Raw genomic sequence first — 16,329 nt, 5'->3', positions numbered from 1 at the left:
GCTAGAGGATAGGACTAGGATTCAGAGAGATGTAAACAAACTGGAGGATTGGCCCAAAAGAAATGTCATGAGGTTCAATAAGGACAAGTGCGAAGTACTGCACTTAGGACACACAAAAAAAAAAAAAAAAAAAGGATCAAGCCCCTCACCAAATTGTGACAGAAAAATTTAAATGGATTAAACCTCGGGGTTTTATTCTATGCCCCACCAGCACAGAATAAAACCTCCCATCACGTGTACAAAGCTTCATTTGTTGCTAGTATTCGCCATGATTATCCATTCATAAAATATGTATACATGTTAAAAGTGTGTGGAATCTTCAGATGGTTACAATATATCATAGCTGAACAGCAACAGTTATGAATTATGTTTTCTTCCATTATCTGAAATCTGCTGCTTTGCGACATTATACACACATATATGTAAGAAAGTGGGATTCTATGTGAAAAAGTATAAAGCACTTTGGTGTCATCTTTTTGTTAGAGGTAATGGATAACTTTATGAAGAAATATGATTTGTAGACTTTTGCATGATTCCAATTTAAGACATTTCTATGGCTTAGTTTGCTGCGCTTGGCAAAATACCTGAAGTTTTTACCCTCAGTTTAAGTCCATCTCAATTACCAATGTATTTAAACACATGCTTATGTTGTATTTCAACTTCAACAGGCTTAAACATATTCTTAAGCTTAAGTACACATTTATTTGCTAAAGTGAACCAGAGTCAAAGGCAGTAATTTCATGTCATGTTTCTATGACAGAGTAAAGAAAGTATGTCACCTCCTCCTGTATCTTTTTAAACCTCATTATTTACAATATGAAAATTATAATTTAAATACATGCTACTGAAAGACTCAATGTAAAGAAAGTAATTTGTCCATCTTGATGTAAAATATAATGTGCTAACACTGTCTTTTTAGTAATTATCTTTGTCCCAGCAAAATTTTAAAACAACACTGAAAGCCAACTAAAGCAATACTCAACCACCTTTTTGTGGCCATAGGCCAGAACATGTCAACTCAGGTGTGAGGAAACCCAGCACTAGGACCCATCCACTGCTGCATCTGCTTCTCCCTGCTGCCAGGCAATAGCAGGGGGGAAGTTCCTCACAACTGGGCCACAGCACAGCATGGTGCAAGTGAGGCCCCCCACTGAAAAAGCCCCCTGGGTCTGTAAGCAGATCCAGCCTACAGACCAAAGGTTCCTAACCCCTGAAATAGAGTGAAGGAGACTACAGGCAAAAGACTTCATTATGAAACTGAAAAATTAACTCTAAAGCAACATGGCTATACTTCCTGTTTATGTTTTATGGGAATCAATTGTTATTGTTGGCTTCTATCATTCATTTTCTCACAAATTACTCTTGAAGATGTACAACAGCTTTGTATAAAATTTCCTTTAATTCCTTTATTCCTAGTTTTAAGGCCAGTAAATACAATATACTCTTAGTCACTTTAATTGGAAAGAAAGAAAATTAGCACTTACCACCACCAAGAGTGCAAGAACCCAGGGGGTTCCCCCAATGTGATATTTTTTTCCCATCGTATCTTAAAAAAACACAAAAAAAGAAGCCCAATAAAAAATAAATTCTGCATGTTATATTATGTATCTCTCCATTGCTAAGGAGAGATTTCAAGTGTTACTTTAAGCCTACATGTGCAAGGCTCAGAGAGAGAGAGAGAGGGGGGGGGGGGGGGACATTAAAAAAACTTCAAAAATATATATAAAATTCATCTGAATCAGACTTCTAAGGAAAACCAAGGAATGCTGCAGGAATAATGTTAGCAATTCAGCAGGTGGCAGTCTTTCCTCCACATCCAAATTGAACAAATGTTTCAGCACATAAAAGAGCATTGAGCTTTGAACTAAGATTCAACAGTAGTTTGCCCAAAGTGAATGAGATGGCCAAACATAGGAATTTAGCTAGGACTGTTTCTATATCATACATGCCTTCTCCACTTACATTTGGAGTATTGTTTACTTCCTGTTCTAAACTGTGGGGAAGTATTATTATCTGAACATATCCAACATTCTGCTCCACATGGGGAAGTGCCAGCATGTCAGGAGTGGATGAAATGTGTCCATCTGTTGTGAACTCTTTGGATCATTTGGTATGAAGTGTTGATGTGTATAAATAATATCCTTAAGAAAACTGAGTGTGGCTAGTCATATGATTTGCGAAGAAAATAAAAGGTTTTGGTACCCAGCTTCCACTGAATTCCAAGGTCCAGTTATCCATGATTTTCAAGAAGAGATTATTTGATACAGACAAGTATTTAATGATTTGCAAGAGAAGGAGGATATATACTAGCAGTTAGGTCACCCCTTACAACTGCAAACAGAATGTTTCTAATGCAAGTATGATGTACTGTGTAAATGACATTTTCTGATAGCGAAACTTATTATCTTTTCACTTACTGGGTCTATTTCCTTTTGCTGCTAAAGTCAGTCCTAGAAACCAATTAAACAGCACTCAGAATGAAAAATTAATAAATAAAAACAGTTAAAAAGAGCAGTTGAAAAAAAACAGTTTAAAATGTGGAAATGCCACCTTTATTATATCAGGCAAAATCCAAGTTAAAATAAAAATCAAATCAACAATATAAAATAAAAGACTACTCATATCCATTGCAAATAACTTGAAGAACTCAAGTTAAATACATAGAATAGATGGTATTCTTCAGAAGTGTGGAAAGTAAAGTGCTCAGGTAGATGCATGGTAAGTAACACTTGTTCCTGAACACTAGCAAGTCATTCATAAAGCTCAAAAATAATGTCTAAGTAAAGGACTTTCACAAGGGCTGTGTGCATTATGTAAATCCTTCAAAAACACGGCTTAAGGGCTTAATTGGTGCCTAGGGCTTCTGCTGGCTCTCTTCACTGGGAAGCATTTCGTCCTAGTCAAGGCATTCAAACAGGAAGTCTAACAAGAATGAGGAATATATATTATGCTTGATCTTAAGTCTGTCTGACAACACAGATTTAAGTACAAAAGGGCTTTTAAGAAGAATTATTAAAACACAAAACAATGCCAGAGAGAAGACCTCTTCAGGGACAATATCAAGGGTCCTTAAGTGAAGAATAGGTAGATTGTTAATAAGGAGCTGCCTGCCTACCTACCTGAATTCAGGTAAGTAAACAGGTTTATTTTTCTAGGGCTGGGACCCAATATCTAGGGACACTAAACCATTTAAAAAACCTTGCCTAGGTATGATAGGGTGGGCAACCATTCCTCTAGGAAAATAATGTGAGGTTGACTAGAGCAGAAGAGCAGCTACTGCCTCTCCAGTCAGAAGCTAGGCTACATGGTTTAAGTGGCATATACCAAAACTTCCACACACAAAATAAGTAAAACCCATGACCATAGATCTTTTGCTATTTCAATCACTTTTCTTTATTTGTTATATGCCTTTGAGTTAAAACAAAGAAAAGAAAAAACTCTTGTAGTCACTTTAATTAGCTGCTAGTCACATCTCCTACAAGGAAATTTCTTGCAGGAACCAACTAACTTTCAAACTAACTTGGTAAAGGAGATAAAACAGGTCAACAAAGCAGTTAACCCACAGCCTCACTGTCAGAATGGTTGAACCAGAGGGTACTATCTTATAAAGAGGAAAAAGCAAAGCATCTCAGGAAGGTTGAACTCCAGGGGTAAGGACAGAAGTTACACAAACTGGTTTAAGTCATCAGAAACAACAGAAAATATGTTCAGTGCACATAAAACAGTTTCAAAATGAATGGAACTGGTTTAAGACAAGACTTAACTGATTTGGGTCAAACTGGATTATGAAACTTCTGTCCCAGACCCCTTCCTGGTTCAAGTAAAATCAGTTCCCTGGCATGCCGGCATGCTTTCCAGCCCTGTGCTGTGCTGTGCTATGCTGTCTGTTCCAGCAGACAAGAGTTGAGGTGGGGAGACAGGGACTGCCCCTCCCGTGCAAACCCTGGCTGTGGGCTAGGGCCAGGGAGTGACCCCTCTCCTCACTCAAACTTACTGCTGGCTACGACTGTGGACTACAAATCCCAGAGGCACCTGGAAGCAGCCCCTGCCTGTGCCTGGAAGCAGAAAGAAGTGATGATCAACCCTGCAGTCTTGCTGCCGTGATTCTGGACTGCAAATCCCAGAGACCTTAGGGGCAGCAGGAAGAGAAGCAAACCCACAGTCCATGCTGGCTACATGCCAAAGAGCCATGCTCTAGTGCCCCTGGCTTCTGGCCTGAGCCACTACAGGCACGTAGCTACATTTTCTGACTCAAAAAAATAAATGTATCCAGTTGTTTCTTAGTATATTCTCTGCAGTTTAGGCTAAGCTGCAAAGACTGAATTGATTCAGCCTTGAATGTTTTGACCATCTGTAATTAGACCAGGGGTCTACATGCCATAACTATGAAAACTCCAAGAGGATTTTGAATTTACTTGTTGGTGAATCTTTGTTCTAGGAAAGTTCAGTTAAGAATACAGTATCACAACATTTGGTGAAAGTTAAACAGCCAGTTAACTTGGGACAATATTTTACATTCTACATGATCTCAGTATAGGAAACATTTAATTTTGCCCCATTATTTAGTTATATTCTCTTCTTCTACCTTAAATAGTATTTCTGTATCTTGTCACTTACACTCTTCTAATTTTTTGTATTCTCCTACACATAGCTTATCTAAGTTACACACGTAATGTTGTAAGGTTGGATTCTCAGTCCCAGAGTTGATCTAAGTTATTAGTTTTCAGCAGCCAATGGGCATTTATACACATACCTTTTTGTCCAGCAGCACACCAGAGATCTGGTGGGTTGGAGCAGACTCAACTTTTTGTGTGTGGAAGTTTTAGCATATGCCATTTAAACCATGTAGCCCAGATTCTGTAGGGAGAGGGAGTAGCTGCTCTTCTGCTGTGTCAACCTTACATTCTTTTCCTACAGGAATGGTTGCTCACTTGGCAACCCCATCGATTAATCAAGTCTGCTCCGCACAGGAGCTGACACGCACCAACTGCTTAGCGTGCAGTTATATAACTGGCGAAATGTGCGTCAATGTGCAGAAAATGTCAGTGGTGCGCTTTTGAACTGAAACACCTCCAACATGTTTTAGTTCAAAAGTGCACCACCATTTTTTTGGTGCTGACATGCATTTCACCACTTATATAGTTGCATGCACCGCAGCACCAGGCACTTTTAAAAGTGCCTGGCACTGTGGCACAAGCATGTGTACAAATGCTCAAAGGGACCGTTCAAGCAGCTAGAAATGCTAGAACACAGGGAACCTCACGCCACACTCCTTTCTATATATTGTGTATATTGGATTATTTTCCTCTTGGAAGTGCATTCTATGTCATTTGCATTATGTCACTACTCCAGTGATATTAGCAACTTTGCCCAATATAGTTTCTTCTACAAATGCATTCAACATACTGTTTGCTTTTTCTGCACCATTAATGAAGTAGTTAAATAAGCCCAAAGATCCTTGTATTATTTAACAGATAACACACACCACTCATTATATTACTATTTATCACTGCTTCTTTCTCACTATCCTTCACAGAGTATTAGTCTATATTTCTAGATATTCAAATTTGAATTAATTTTGAGAGCAAGTTTTTCAGCAATGCCACAGAATGCTTTTTTAAAATCAAATGTCATATCTATTACATTCCCCTTCATCCACTCATTTTGTAAACCTATCAAAAAAGTAAAATAAGCAATGGTCTTCTTGCAAAATTTATCCTTCATAAATGAATTATTTTTACTGCTGCATAAATTATCCTCTTTTGTATTTTTCTCTTAATTTTTTTCCATTACTCTACAGAGAAATTAGATATACCAAACAGTAACTGCCAGAAACACTTTTCTGTGAACAAAAGAATTGGTAGTACCACAAATCTGCTTTTTTCCTGACTTCTGGTGCAATGCCAGCTGTCGATGATTTGTTCAAAAAGAATTGTCAATAGCACAATAATTTTGTTAACTTTTGGGGAAGCTGCCAATCAGCTTTTAGGACAGCTGATTTATAGATCTCCAAATTTTTCCAAGTATTACTTTACATGCTCCTTATTTAATGGGGTTTTCCTAAGTTTTTCCTCATTTCCCAGTTGTCAACATGCTTACTTAAATATTTTCATTCATTTAAATAGGAGTTGATTGTCTAGCACTCAGTTTATTTTTCTGAGAAGAGAGATAAACTGATGAGGAAACATATTTTACCTGGATTTTCAAAAGATTTACAAAGCCCTTTAAGACATATAATAAAGAAAAAAATAATAAATAGAAGATAAAAGAAAAGAGTCCCATCAAGAATTAAAAAGATTAAAGGAATAAGATACAAATAGGTATAATAAATATATAGTTATTTCTCCAAATGAAAAGAAAAGGATAAATGCATGCACCAAGACCAGTGTTGGTCAATATTACATATAGCGTTTACAGAGAATACCAAATGAACCTCAGAATACAAGATGTAGCATAACTGTTATGCGTTTGGAATAAGTGCATTATCGACACATGATGTAAACAGGAGCAAGTCATGCAGGTCATTCCAAAGAGTACTAACAAACTGATGCATTCTTTATATGCTACACCTGTTCCAGAAAACAAAAGGGACATTTATTTTGTGTGGTAATGGACAAGGACCCAGGTATGCCAAAGAAAGGTATAGAAAACCTGATCAGCAAAAACTGAAACTCAAAAGAGCTGGTGTGTGTTTTTGCCTTTTTTAAAATGTGCATTTATTTTATTTCCATATGCTATCAAAACTGAGAAAAAGATGAGAAACATACATACCTCTGATAAAAATGTCTGGGCGGATTTCTGTGCTCCTACATGGAGCAGATATTCATATACGTACAGCGCTAACCTGAAATGAAAACAAAAGGCATTCAATATAGAAAATGTGTTTGCTTATTTTTTAAAATGTTCTCAGCAATTAACAGATTGAACTATGTAGTACTTGAATACAAAAAAAAATGTGTTCTAAAAAAGTGTCAGATCTACTATTACCTAAAGCAGGGGTCAGCAACTTTTTTGGGCAGAGTACCAAAAACACCTGCGACCTTGACTTGTAAGCTCTGGGCATGCCAGGACGGATGGCAAGGGAGCCGTGAGGGGCCCAACCCGTGTTGTGGAAGCACAACCCTGGCCCCTTCCCCACCATCCACCCCAAGGCAAGCATGCCAAGTAAAATGCCTTTGCCTGCCACTCTCTAGCACCTGTGTCACGGGCTGCCTACCCCTGAACTAAAGTCTGAACTTCTAAACAAGAATGTGTAGGTCAATTTCAAAGCAGTTGAAACAGTAGTTAACACAGTATTATTAAAACTCAAAATGACTTTATGTAATTATTTTTAATTATATTTTAACACATGCTCAGTAAGAACACAATATTTCAGTTAATTCTACTGTATATTTATCCAAACCAAACCAAACACATCATATGAATAAATTATAGCAATGCTGTGGGTTTTTTACAAAGCAAACTGCTTACTTTTGGAAGGTGCTGAACTCTTTACATCGTTGTCTCCCAAACTTTGGTAGCTAGGGCATGCTTTTTTCTGGATTAAAAATTGGCTGCACACAACTCTTTTCCACCCAAAAGGGTTGTGGGGGAGAGAAGGGGGGAGGAGTGTGTGCATGTGTGTGTGTGCATACATGTGCATATTCATACACGCACACTTTTAAAAAATATAATGTATTCTACTCTCATGCCAGAGAAAACCATGCCAGTGCTGAGATGCAGTTACAAAAATTGCTCCAGAATTTTTCTGAAGTTTGCAGCTGAAAATCACTGAACCAGATCTAAATTCAGAAAAGACCTGGAGGGGGACCTTAAGGCTAAAAAAGTTGAAAATCACTCATGCATCCCCTCCTGCCAGCCCCAAAAGCAAATGAGGAGTAGAGGTGATGAGCCAGACTGCAAAGCATGACACCTGCCCACCCACCTATTCACAACAAAGCATGCTGCTGGGAGCGGGGGAAGGATGGCACAGGGGCTGCCTGTGGCAGGGAAGGGCAGGGGAGAGGCAGCAGCAGTGGTGGCAGTTCCCAGAAGAGTAGCGCCAGTTCCCACTGGGGTAGCTGTGGTAGGCACAGCGTGCTGGACAGAGGAGGGGGGCATTCACCTCCTCACACAGGAGGATCTCACAGCATATTTCTAATGCTGTTGCAGCACACTACTCCACCATGGCACACCGTTTGGAAATCACTAGTTTGCACCTTTGACCAATAGCTTAAGTTTACTCACAGAGCACATAAACCTCAGTCAAGCACTGAACTCAATCCTGCATCAACTTCTGTTGTGGTTGCATCACCATTAGGTAAAAATATGAATAACTCTTAAAGCCCACTTAGTCCCTTGTCTTTCTCAGAGTGGCAATAAGGTGAGACCAAATTGAACTCCATAGTGAAAGTCACACAGCAGCCATACACATCCTAGATTACATCAGTGGGGCTTTATGCAGATAGGAATATAGTCAATGAACGTCTGTCCACTAACAGGGCAAAAACACCATCTCTCGTAGACCAACATTGCTAATTCCCAATTATCCAAACTGCATTAAAATTGTTGACCTGGAGATGAAAGCTTTTTATCTCACTACAAATTCTCTAAGAAGCTAATTTCAGTAGCACCTTCTTTTCTCAATGAAGATTTGTTACAGATTAATTCCAATTCTCAAGAATGTACATCTCTCCTAAAAACACTGTTCTGCACAGAACATGTACATGCAACACATCTGCAAAAAAGCTGAAGCCTGATTATATGCAGTCTTAGGGATGTATTCCTAAAAAAAAGTTTTGTTTTTAAAAATCTCTCTGTATATATGAAGTAAACGGTGTTAATAAAAATGGATCTAGAAGGCACAAAAGTCTACAGTTTCCTTCTACCTTTCAGAAGATGTATCTGAAGTCATCATATCACAAGTGGGATGGGGCCACAGGAGGACACGAGGACACCTCCCAGCCTATGCAAGTGATGAGCACAAGAGGTACCCAAGTAAGTGACAAGGGTCCACAGATAGTCCTAGGAATCGGGGGGGGGGCAGGGGGGGGCGAGGCATGCACTGACAAGAAGCCTTAAATGCCTTTACACTAATGCTCAAAGTATGGGGAATAAACAGCAGGAACCCGCCCTCCGGATAGCTAGTACAAACCCAGACATAGTAGGGCTCATTGAAACCTGGTGGGATTCAACCCAAGATTAGGCAGTAAACATTAGGGGCTACAGACTATACAGGAGGGACAGAACAGGGAGGAAAGGCAGGGGTGTGGTGTTCTACGTCAAAGAGCAATACGCATCCTCAACTGACCGGATGGGGTCAGAGGAGGGGCAGACTGAAGAGCTCTGGGTCAACAAGGGGGTTGCGGGGAAAGGGACTTAATGGTGGGTGTCTACTACAGACCACCCAACCAGGGGGAAGTGCTGGACTGGGAATTCTCAAGTCAGCTCGCGGAGGCAGGTAAGTCAAGGGATGGGGTCATCATGGGTGATCTAAACTACCTGGACATTTGCTGGGAGGAGCAGTCAGCCGGGTCTGACCGCTCATGTAGGTTCCTTGTTGGGATACAAGACCTCCACCTAACCCAGGAGGTACACAGTGCCACCAGAGGGAATGCCCTGCTGGACCTGGTCCTGGCCCCTGGTGAGAGGACTCCAGGCCCTCGACCACCTGGGCGATAGCGATCATCACCTACTGGAATTCACCATCCAGCACAGTGTGTCAAGGGCCTGCAGCAAGGCAGTAGGCCCTTGACTTCAGGAGGGCCGACTTCAACAAGTTAAGGAGATTGGTAGGAGAGGCACTATGGTTCCGGACAGTAGGCAAACTAGGTGTCCAAGACGAGTGGTCGTTCCTTAAGGAGACAATCCTCTGAACCCAAGGGGTGACAGTCCCAACGCGAGCCAAAGGGGGCAAGAGTGCTCAAAAGGCCCCTTGGCTTACCAAAGGCATTCAGGAACGTCTGAAAGCCAAAAAGGAGGAGTACATCCAGTGGAAGCGGGGGGCTATCATCAAAAAGGATTATACCTCCATAGCAAGAGTGTGTAGGGAGGCTATTAGGAAGCCTAAGGCAGAGATGGAACTAGGGCTGGCAACAAGGATCAAAGTCCTTTTTTAAATACATAGGGAGCAAAAAGAAGGCACCAGGCAACATGGGGCCCTTGCAGGATATGTTTGGCAATCTGGTGGTTGCACTAGATGAAAAAGCAGACCTTTTAAACAAATTCTTTGCCTCCATTTTTCTGAGTAGGGACCGGGACTTCTCCCCCACCAGCATACAGGACAGACTCAGGAGCGACTCCGCCAGGCCTAGGGTCAAGGAGGAACGAGTTAGGGAACTTCTGGAGGGGCAGGACATGTTCAGATCAGCAGGTCCAGTTACTCTCCACCCCAGGGAGCTCAGGGAATTGGCAGGGGTCATCGCAGGGCCCCTAGCACAGCTTCATGAGCACTTATGGTGCTCTGCCCAGGTGCCAGAAGACTGGAAGAAGGCCAATGTGGTCCCCATTTTCAAAAAAGGGAGGAGGGAGGACCCAGGCAACTATAGGCCTGTTAGTCTTACTTTGGTCCTGGGGAAACTTTGAAAAAATTATCCAGGAGCACATCTGGGAGGGACCTGCAGGGGGGAGGATGCTCAAGGGCAGCCAGCATGGGTTCATTAAGAGCAGGTCCTGTCAAACCAACCTGATAGCCTTCTATGATCAGGTCACAAAGTCATTGGACACAGGTGTTGCAGTGGATGTAGTCTTTCTGGACTTCAGAAGGCCTTTGACACTGTCTCCCACCTCATTCTCATTAAAAAGCTAGGGGACTGTGGTATTGATGCCTACACAGTCAGATGGGTCACAAATTGGCCAGGGGGCCGCACCCAGAGAGTAGTGGTGGATGGGTCATATTCTACCTGGAAGGAGGTGGGCAGTGGAGTCCCCCAGGGCTTGGTCTTTGGGCCTGTTCAATTTCTTTATCAGCCACTTGGATGAAGGGGTGAAAAGCACCATGTTCAAATTCACTGACGACACCAAGATTTGGGGTGAGGTGGGCAAGCTAGAAGGGAGGGACAGGATACAACTGGACCTGGACAAGTTACAGGAGTGGGCAAATGTGAATAGGATGGGATTCAATACTGAGAAGTGCAGGGTACTGCACTTGGGCAGGAAGAACCAGCAGCATACCTATAGGCTGTGGCCCTCCTCTGGACCCTCTCCATGTTGTCCACATCCCTCTTGAAGTGCGGCGCCCAGAACTGGACGCAGGACTCCAATGGCGGCCTGACCAGTGTTGCATAGAGGGGGAGGATCACCTCCTTGGACCTGTTCGAGATGCATCTGTGGATGCATGACAAGATATGGTTATCACGTCCCCACACTGCCAGCCCATGTTCATTTTGGCATCAATAATGATTCCAAGATCCTTTTCTGCCTCTGCACTGACAAGAAGGGAGTTCCCCAGCCTGTAGGCATGCTGTTGGTTCTTCCTCCCCAGGTGCAGCACCTTGCATTTGTTAGTGTTGAAATCCAACCTGTTCTCATCCGCCCACCCCTGTAACCTGTCTAGGTCTGATTGCAGCCTATTCCTCCCCTCTAGCATGCCCACATCCCCCCACATTTTAGTGTCATTTGCGAATTTGAACAGGGTGCTTTTTACCCCATCGTCCAAGTCACTGATGCCGATGTTGAACAGTGTGGGTCCAAGGACCGAGCCCTGGTGGACCCCACTGCCCACATCCCTCCAGGCCAAAAATGACCCATCGACCACCACTCTCTGGGTGCAGCCCTCCAGCCAGTTAGCGACCGATTTGACTGTGGGTGTTGACGCTACAGTCCCCTAGTTTTTTTTAATGAGAATGGGGTGAGAGCAGTGTCGAAGGCCTTCCTGAAGTCCAGAAAGACTACGTCCACTGCTACCCCTGTGTCTAATGATTTTAATCCTTCTAGCCAAGGGGTTGGCAATCTAGGGTCCACAGCTTGGACCTAACCTGGCCCATAAAAAGATTAGATCCAGCTCATGGCAACTCAGAGAGTTGGCAGCACTCCCCTGCCAGAGCAGCAGGCATCCCCAGGGTCCTATTCCCTGCCATGTCCAGTTTATTCCCTCCACTGCTACTGGTGCAAGAGAGCAGGTATCACCAGTGCCTTACTGTCTCCCTCATTCCATTTGCCCTCCACAGCATTTGCTAATTGCCAGGAGGTGCAGAGATTTGCAGTTTGTGACAGAGGCTGGAGTGCTAGCCATGGCCCATTACAGCCAAAAGTTGCCAATCCCTGTCCTAACCCACCTCAGATGCTCTTAATAATGTGCTTTTAGCAGGTTCATTGCTGATTAGGTCTTATCAATGTTTATTAGAGGAGAAAGAGTCTAAGTAATAAGATTAGGAACCGTAAGGTGTGTAGAAAACTGAGCACGTGCTGAATGCAGGCTCAAAGTAACACAGTAACAAGCCTTTCTGAGATGAGAACAGCTGAGCATGTGCTGAATGCTTAATTTGGCTTAAGTAGTGCCTCTTACATTGAAAACAAGAAGATCTGGCAAATGGCACTAGCACTAGCCATTTGCTTGACTTAAAGGGCTGCATGTGTTACCCACAGGCATCTGAAGTGGCTTTTACTGTAATAAATAATCCATTAAATATAAATATCTAAAATACAGGTGAGAAGTATGGTAGTAATTATTTTTCATGGTTGTTTACACTTTGTGTACTCAGCATGCTTCACCATATCTCCAGATTTGTAAACCAGACAGAGACTTCATTTCCCCAAATATCAAAAACATGACATACCCTTTAATTTAATAAAGCATCTGACTCTTTTAAAAATCTTAGCCTTGAAAGTGTGGTAATACATTTTGGTTTTGTTTTTTTAATTGAAGAAACTTGTATTTTAAAAATGTTTTTACTGGCTTGAAGTAAGCCTATTTTGATTAACATGACTCTCATAACACTCTAAGAAGAAAGCTCTATAAGCATTCAAATGGTCTACTAGACTATTAGCTACTCAAATATTAAGGAAGCTCATAAGATACCACAATGATGGAGCCCATTACTAGTGTCTGCAGTTTCTCATCCCAAAGATACAGATTGAAGCTGTCAACAAAAAGCTGATAGTTGTAAGAGTAGCCAAGTTCTAAGTAGTTGCATCTACTGGAGAGATGCAAAAGCAAAAAAAAGAAATCTACATAAAAATAATGAGATTCATTGTTAGACACCTAAGACAACTCTAAAACATTCCTTCATTAGTTCTGAAATGTAAAAATTATTTTGCTGTTATTAAAATTTTATTTTAAAACATGAGACTTCTTCGCATCAAGTCTACAGTCTAAATATAAAAGGATCCTTTGTCTCACTGCAAAAGAAAATGGGAAATCGGAAGAACCATAAGTTTATTGCAAATACACCTAAATTTTAAGTAAGCCAACTAACAAAAGGATCAGCAAATACTGCACCTACAATATGTAACCTTCAGTATAGTCTCTTATCATCTAAAAAGATTAGTACATTTAATCTAAATACTCCACGATATCACTCAATTGGAGCTGCAGTAACAGGCGCACAACCCTCTGCCCTGTATGTTTCTCACTGACAACCCAAGGCTTTAACTTAACAATTTTATCCAAACAAAAAGGACAGCCATAAAAGCTCAGCCTGAATACAATGAATGTATTCTGCAAATTAGAATAGCAGATTTATAATATAATTCCACAGACTTTCTGCAGTCTACTATTATATCCTGGTTTAACTACAACTAAGTAGTAACTGAAAAGAAAATGTGGAATGCACAAATATACCTTGCCTATTTGAAAAAACAGGTTTAGAATTGGAAGTAATGAAGGATAAAATATCCCTGGTCTTAAACCTCCAAGATAATCCCAGTGGGAAAATGAGGATAGGGCCATATTGATTGAGTGACTTCATCATTTCTCTGGTGGAAAAAAGTGTAGGACCACATCATGGAGACAACTTCCCTAAACAGATGTCAAAGAGAGGAAAAGTATAAACTAATTTGATTGGTTCTTATTTGTACTCATACCTAATTATTATTCTGTCAGGAAGTCTTTAGGGGAGTTAACAACATTATAGGTTCATTTAGAAGTAAACGTATTTGCCTCAGAGATAAAAAGAAAGATACTACTGTTTATCGCATTAGCCAGAGCAGAGAGATCAACGAAAATTGATGCTCCCAGGAAAGATAGTAAAGAAATCAAAAAGGTGCAACACAGCACAACAAGGTGGATTAATGTATGTAATGACTACAACTGTGTGATAAAGAAAGACTAGACTAAGACTATGTTAAAAACGGACTTAATTCAAGTATATCAAATTTACAGACAGATATACCATATTTATTCAAATCTAAGATGAGTTTTTTTCCTTCCAATCAGCACAAAGGAGTAACCCCTCGTCTTAGATTTGCATTCAAAGCAGGGGGGAGGAGCAGGTGGCTGCTGAGCCCAGGTCGGGATAAGAGTCAGACGCATGGCAGATTCCTGCCCCCCTCCACTTGCCCTCTGCAGGTTCTGACCCCTCCCAACCTCTTTCTCCCACTTACTGTCAGGAGCAACTCAGCTCCAGCTCAGGCTGGATTTCCTTCTGGGCACAGAGCACATGGAAACTCTGTCCCCAGCCTGGCCAATCAGCAGCACCAACACTGCTGCATGGCTGACAGGGGCTGTGCTCCAGGGAGGAAATACCTGACAGAGGTAGAGACTGGAGGAAGTGGAGGGAGAAAGAGGCAGAGACTGGGGGAGTAGAGGCAGGGAAGAAGCAGAGACGGCGGGGGGAGCAAAGGCAGAGACTGGAGAGGGCAGAAGAAACAGAGGCTGTGGGGAGCTGGGGGTAGGATAGGGCAGGGGGCAGGAAGGCTTCATGGGGGAGAAGTAGAGGGAACAGAAGGCAAAAGTAGACTGCTTGACTCTTCCCCTCCCAGCTACCCAACCTCCCCAGCCACTGCTTTCTCTGCTGTAGCAAATGGGGGCGTGAGGGAGGGAGACAGAGGAATTTTAGACAACCCTCTGATAATTAGATTCTAGTTCTTGGAAATAACAAATTTATAAATTTTTCCTTATATAGAATTCAATTATTGGGGGGGTCATCTTAAATTCAGGTATATAAGGTAAAATAATTAACTTTCTGTTCCGGTGCCAAGAAAGATCATAATGAGTTAACCCTTCCATTAGAAGTGCTCAGGCACAAAGATATATTCACAAAGAATGTCTTTACTGATAACCTAGTGTAAGAAAGAAACTACCAAGGCCATGAGTTAAACCTTAAACTGTCATGCTCCTTTTCTTAGTGCTAGTAAGTTTATAGGTTGAAGAAGTATTGTTAGTCAGCTAATGTTTACATCTAGTTTAAGATTTTCTGCAACAAAAACTTTAGATAAAGTTTCTCACATATAGTCTCAGTTATGATACACAGTGTCTCACGACTTTATAATTTTAGAAACTAACGAGAGATTACACAGTGGTGTCAAAGGTCTTTTGATAAACATATTCTACAAAGTTACAGTTAGTTCTTCTGGCTAACCTGATTGCTTAAATTTTGCTAAGCTGGTATATTTTTCTGTCTCTTCTGGCTTTTCTTTTGAGAAGATATAATATATATATAATATCCATGCAGATTAAAATCCTGAAGCACTACGTAAAGGGTTCCCAATTAGTCACCACCCAAAAATAACATTGGGAAACAAGCAGTAATCATTCTAAGCATACTGCAGGACTGACTTTTTAGATGGCTGGGGAAAAATACTGAAAAAATATGTTAGCTTAATGAAAACCTATTGACTTATAGTACCATATTTACTTGATTCCAAGATGAAATTTTTCCAGATGATATGGAAAAAAAAGCCCTTTGTCCTGGAATCAAGTACATAGTGGTGGGGAGGCAGGGGTAGGCAACTGCTGCAGCTCTAGCCCCAACCTGCCTCCCACCTGCTTCCCTTGCCTTCTCCCACCCCTGCAGCCTCTGCCCCTCCCCATGCCCCCACTGCTTACTGTTACTCCAGCTCCAATCCTGTTCCAACCTGGGCACAGAGCACATGTGTTCCAGCCCCAGCTGGCAGTAGCTGTGGTTGGTGTGTGACAGCTCCAGCTGCCACCACTGCTACCAAGCTGAGTTGGGGCCAGAGCATGAATATGCATTGTGCCCCAGGCTGGAGCAGGGCCAGAGCCTGTCAAAGCAAGGGTAAGCAGCTGAGGGCAGGCAGTGGGGGAAACAGTAGGAAAAAAGCAACAGCAGGGAGGGGGTACAAGACTGTATAGGGGGCAGTGGGGGAGCAGAGGCAGCAGAGGTTGCAGGGGAGACAAAAGCAGTGGGCAGAAATGGGGGGAAGGAGGTTGAAGTTGTGGGGGGCAGGGAG

The 16,329-nt window shown here is 41.9% G+C and overlaps 1 protein-coding gene across 2 annotated transcripts in view; it reads right to left on the bottom strand.

The window, feature by feature from the left end:
• Positions 1-16,329, bottom strand: part of SSBP2 (single stranded DNA binding protein 2) — a 355,671-nt gene that overhangs the window by 249,772 nt on the left and 89,570 nt on the right. For both annotated transcript variants that reach the window (XM_019516935.1, XM_019516936.1), the window contains exons 2-3: positions 6,772-6,844; positions 1,485-1,546 (exon numbers count right to left, since the gene is read on the bottom strand). In XM_019516935.1, the coding sequence (XP_019372480.1) occupies positions 1,485-1,546; positions 6,772-6,844 (135 nt within the window). The remainder of the gene's footprint in view (positions 1-1,484; positions 1,547-6,771; positions 6,845-16,329) is intronic.

The sequence above is a fragment of the Gavialis gangeticus genome, unplaced genomic scaffold, assembly GCF_001723915.1.
Source record: "Gavialis gangeticus isolate Ggan-Ray unplaced genomic scaffold, GavGan_comp1, whole genome shotgun sequence".
Classification (NCBI taxonomy): Eukaryota; Metazoa; Chordata; order Crocodylia; family Gavialidae; genus Gavialis; species Gavialis gangeticus.
The sequence above is the reverse complement of the archived record's forward strand: the minus strand, read 5'-3'. Positions and strand labels throughout refer to the sequence as shown.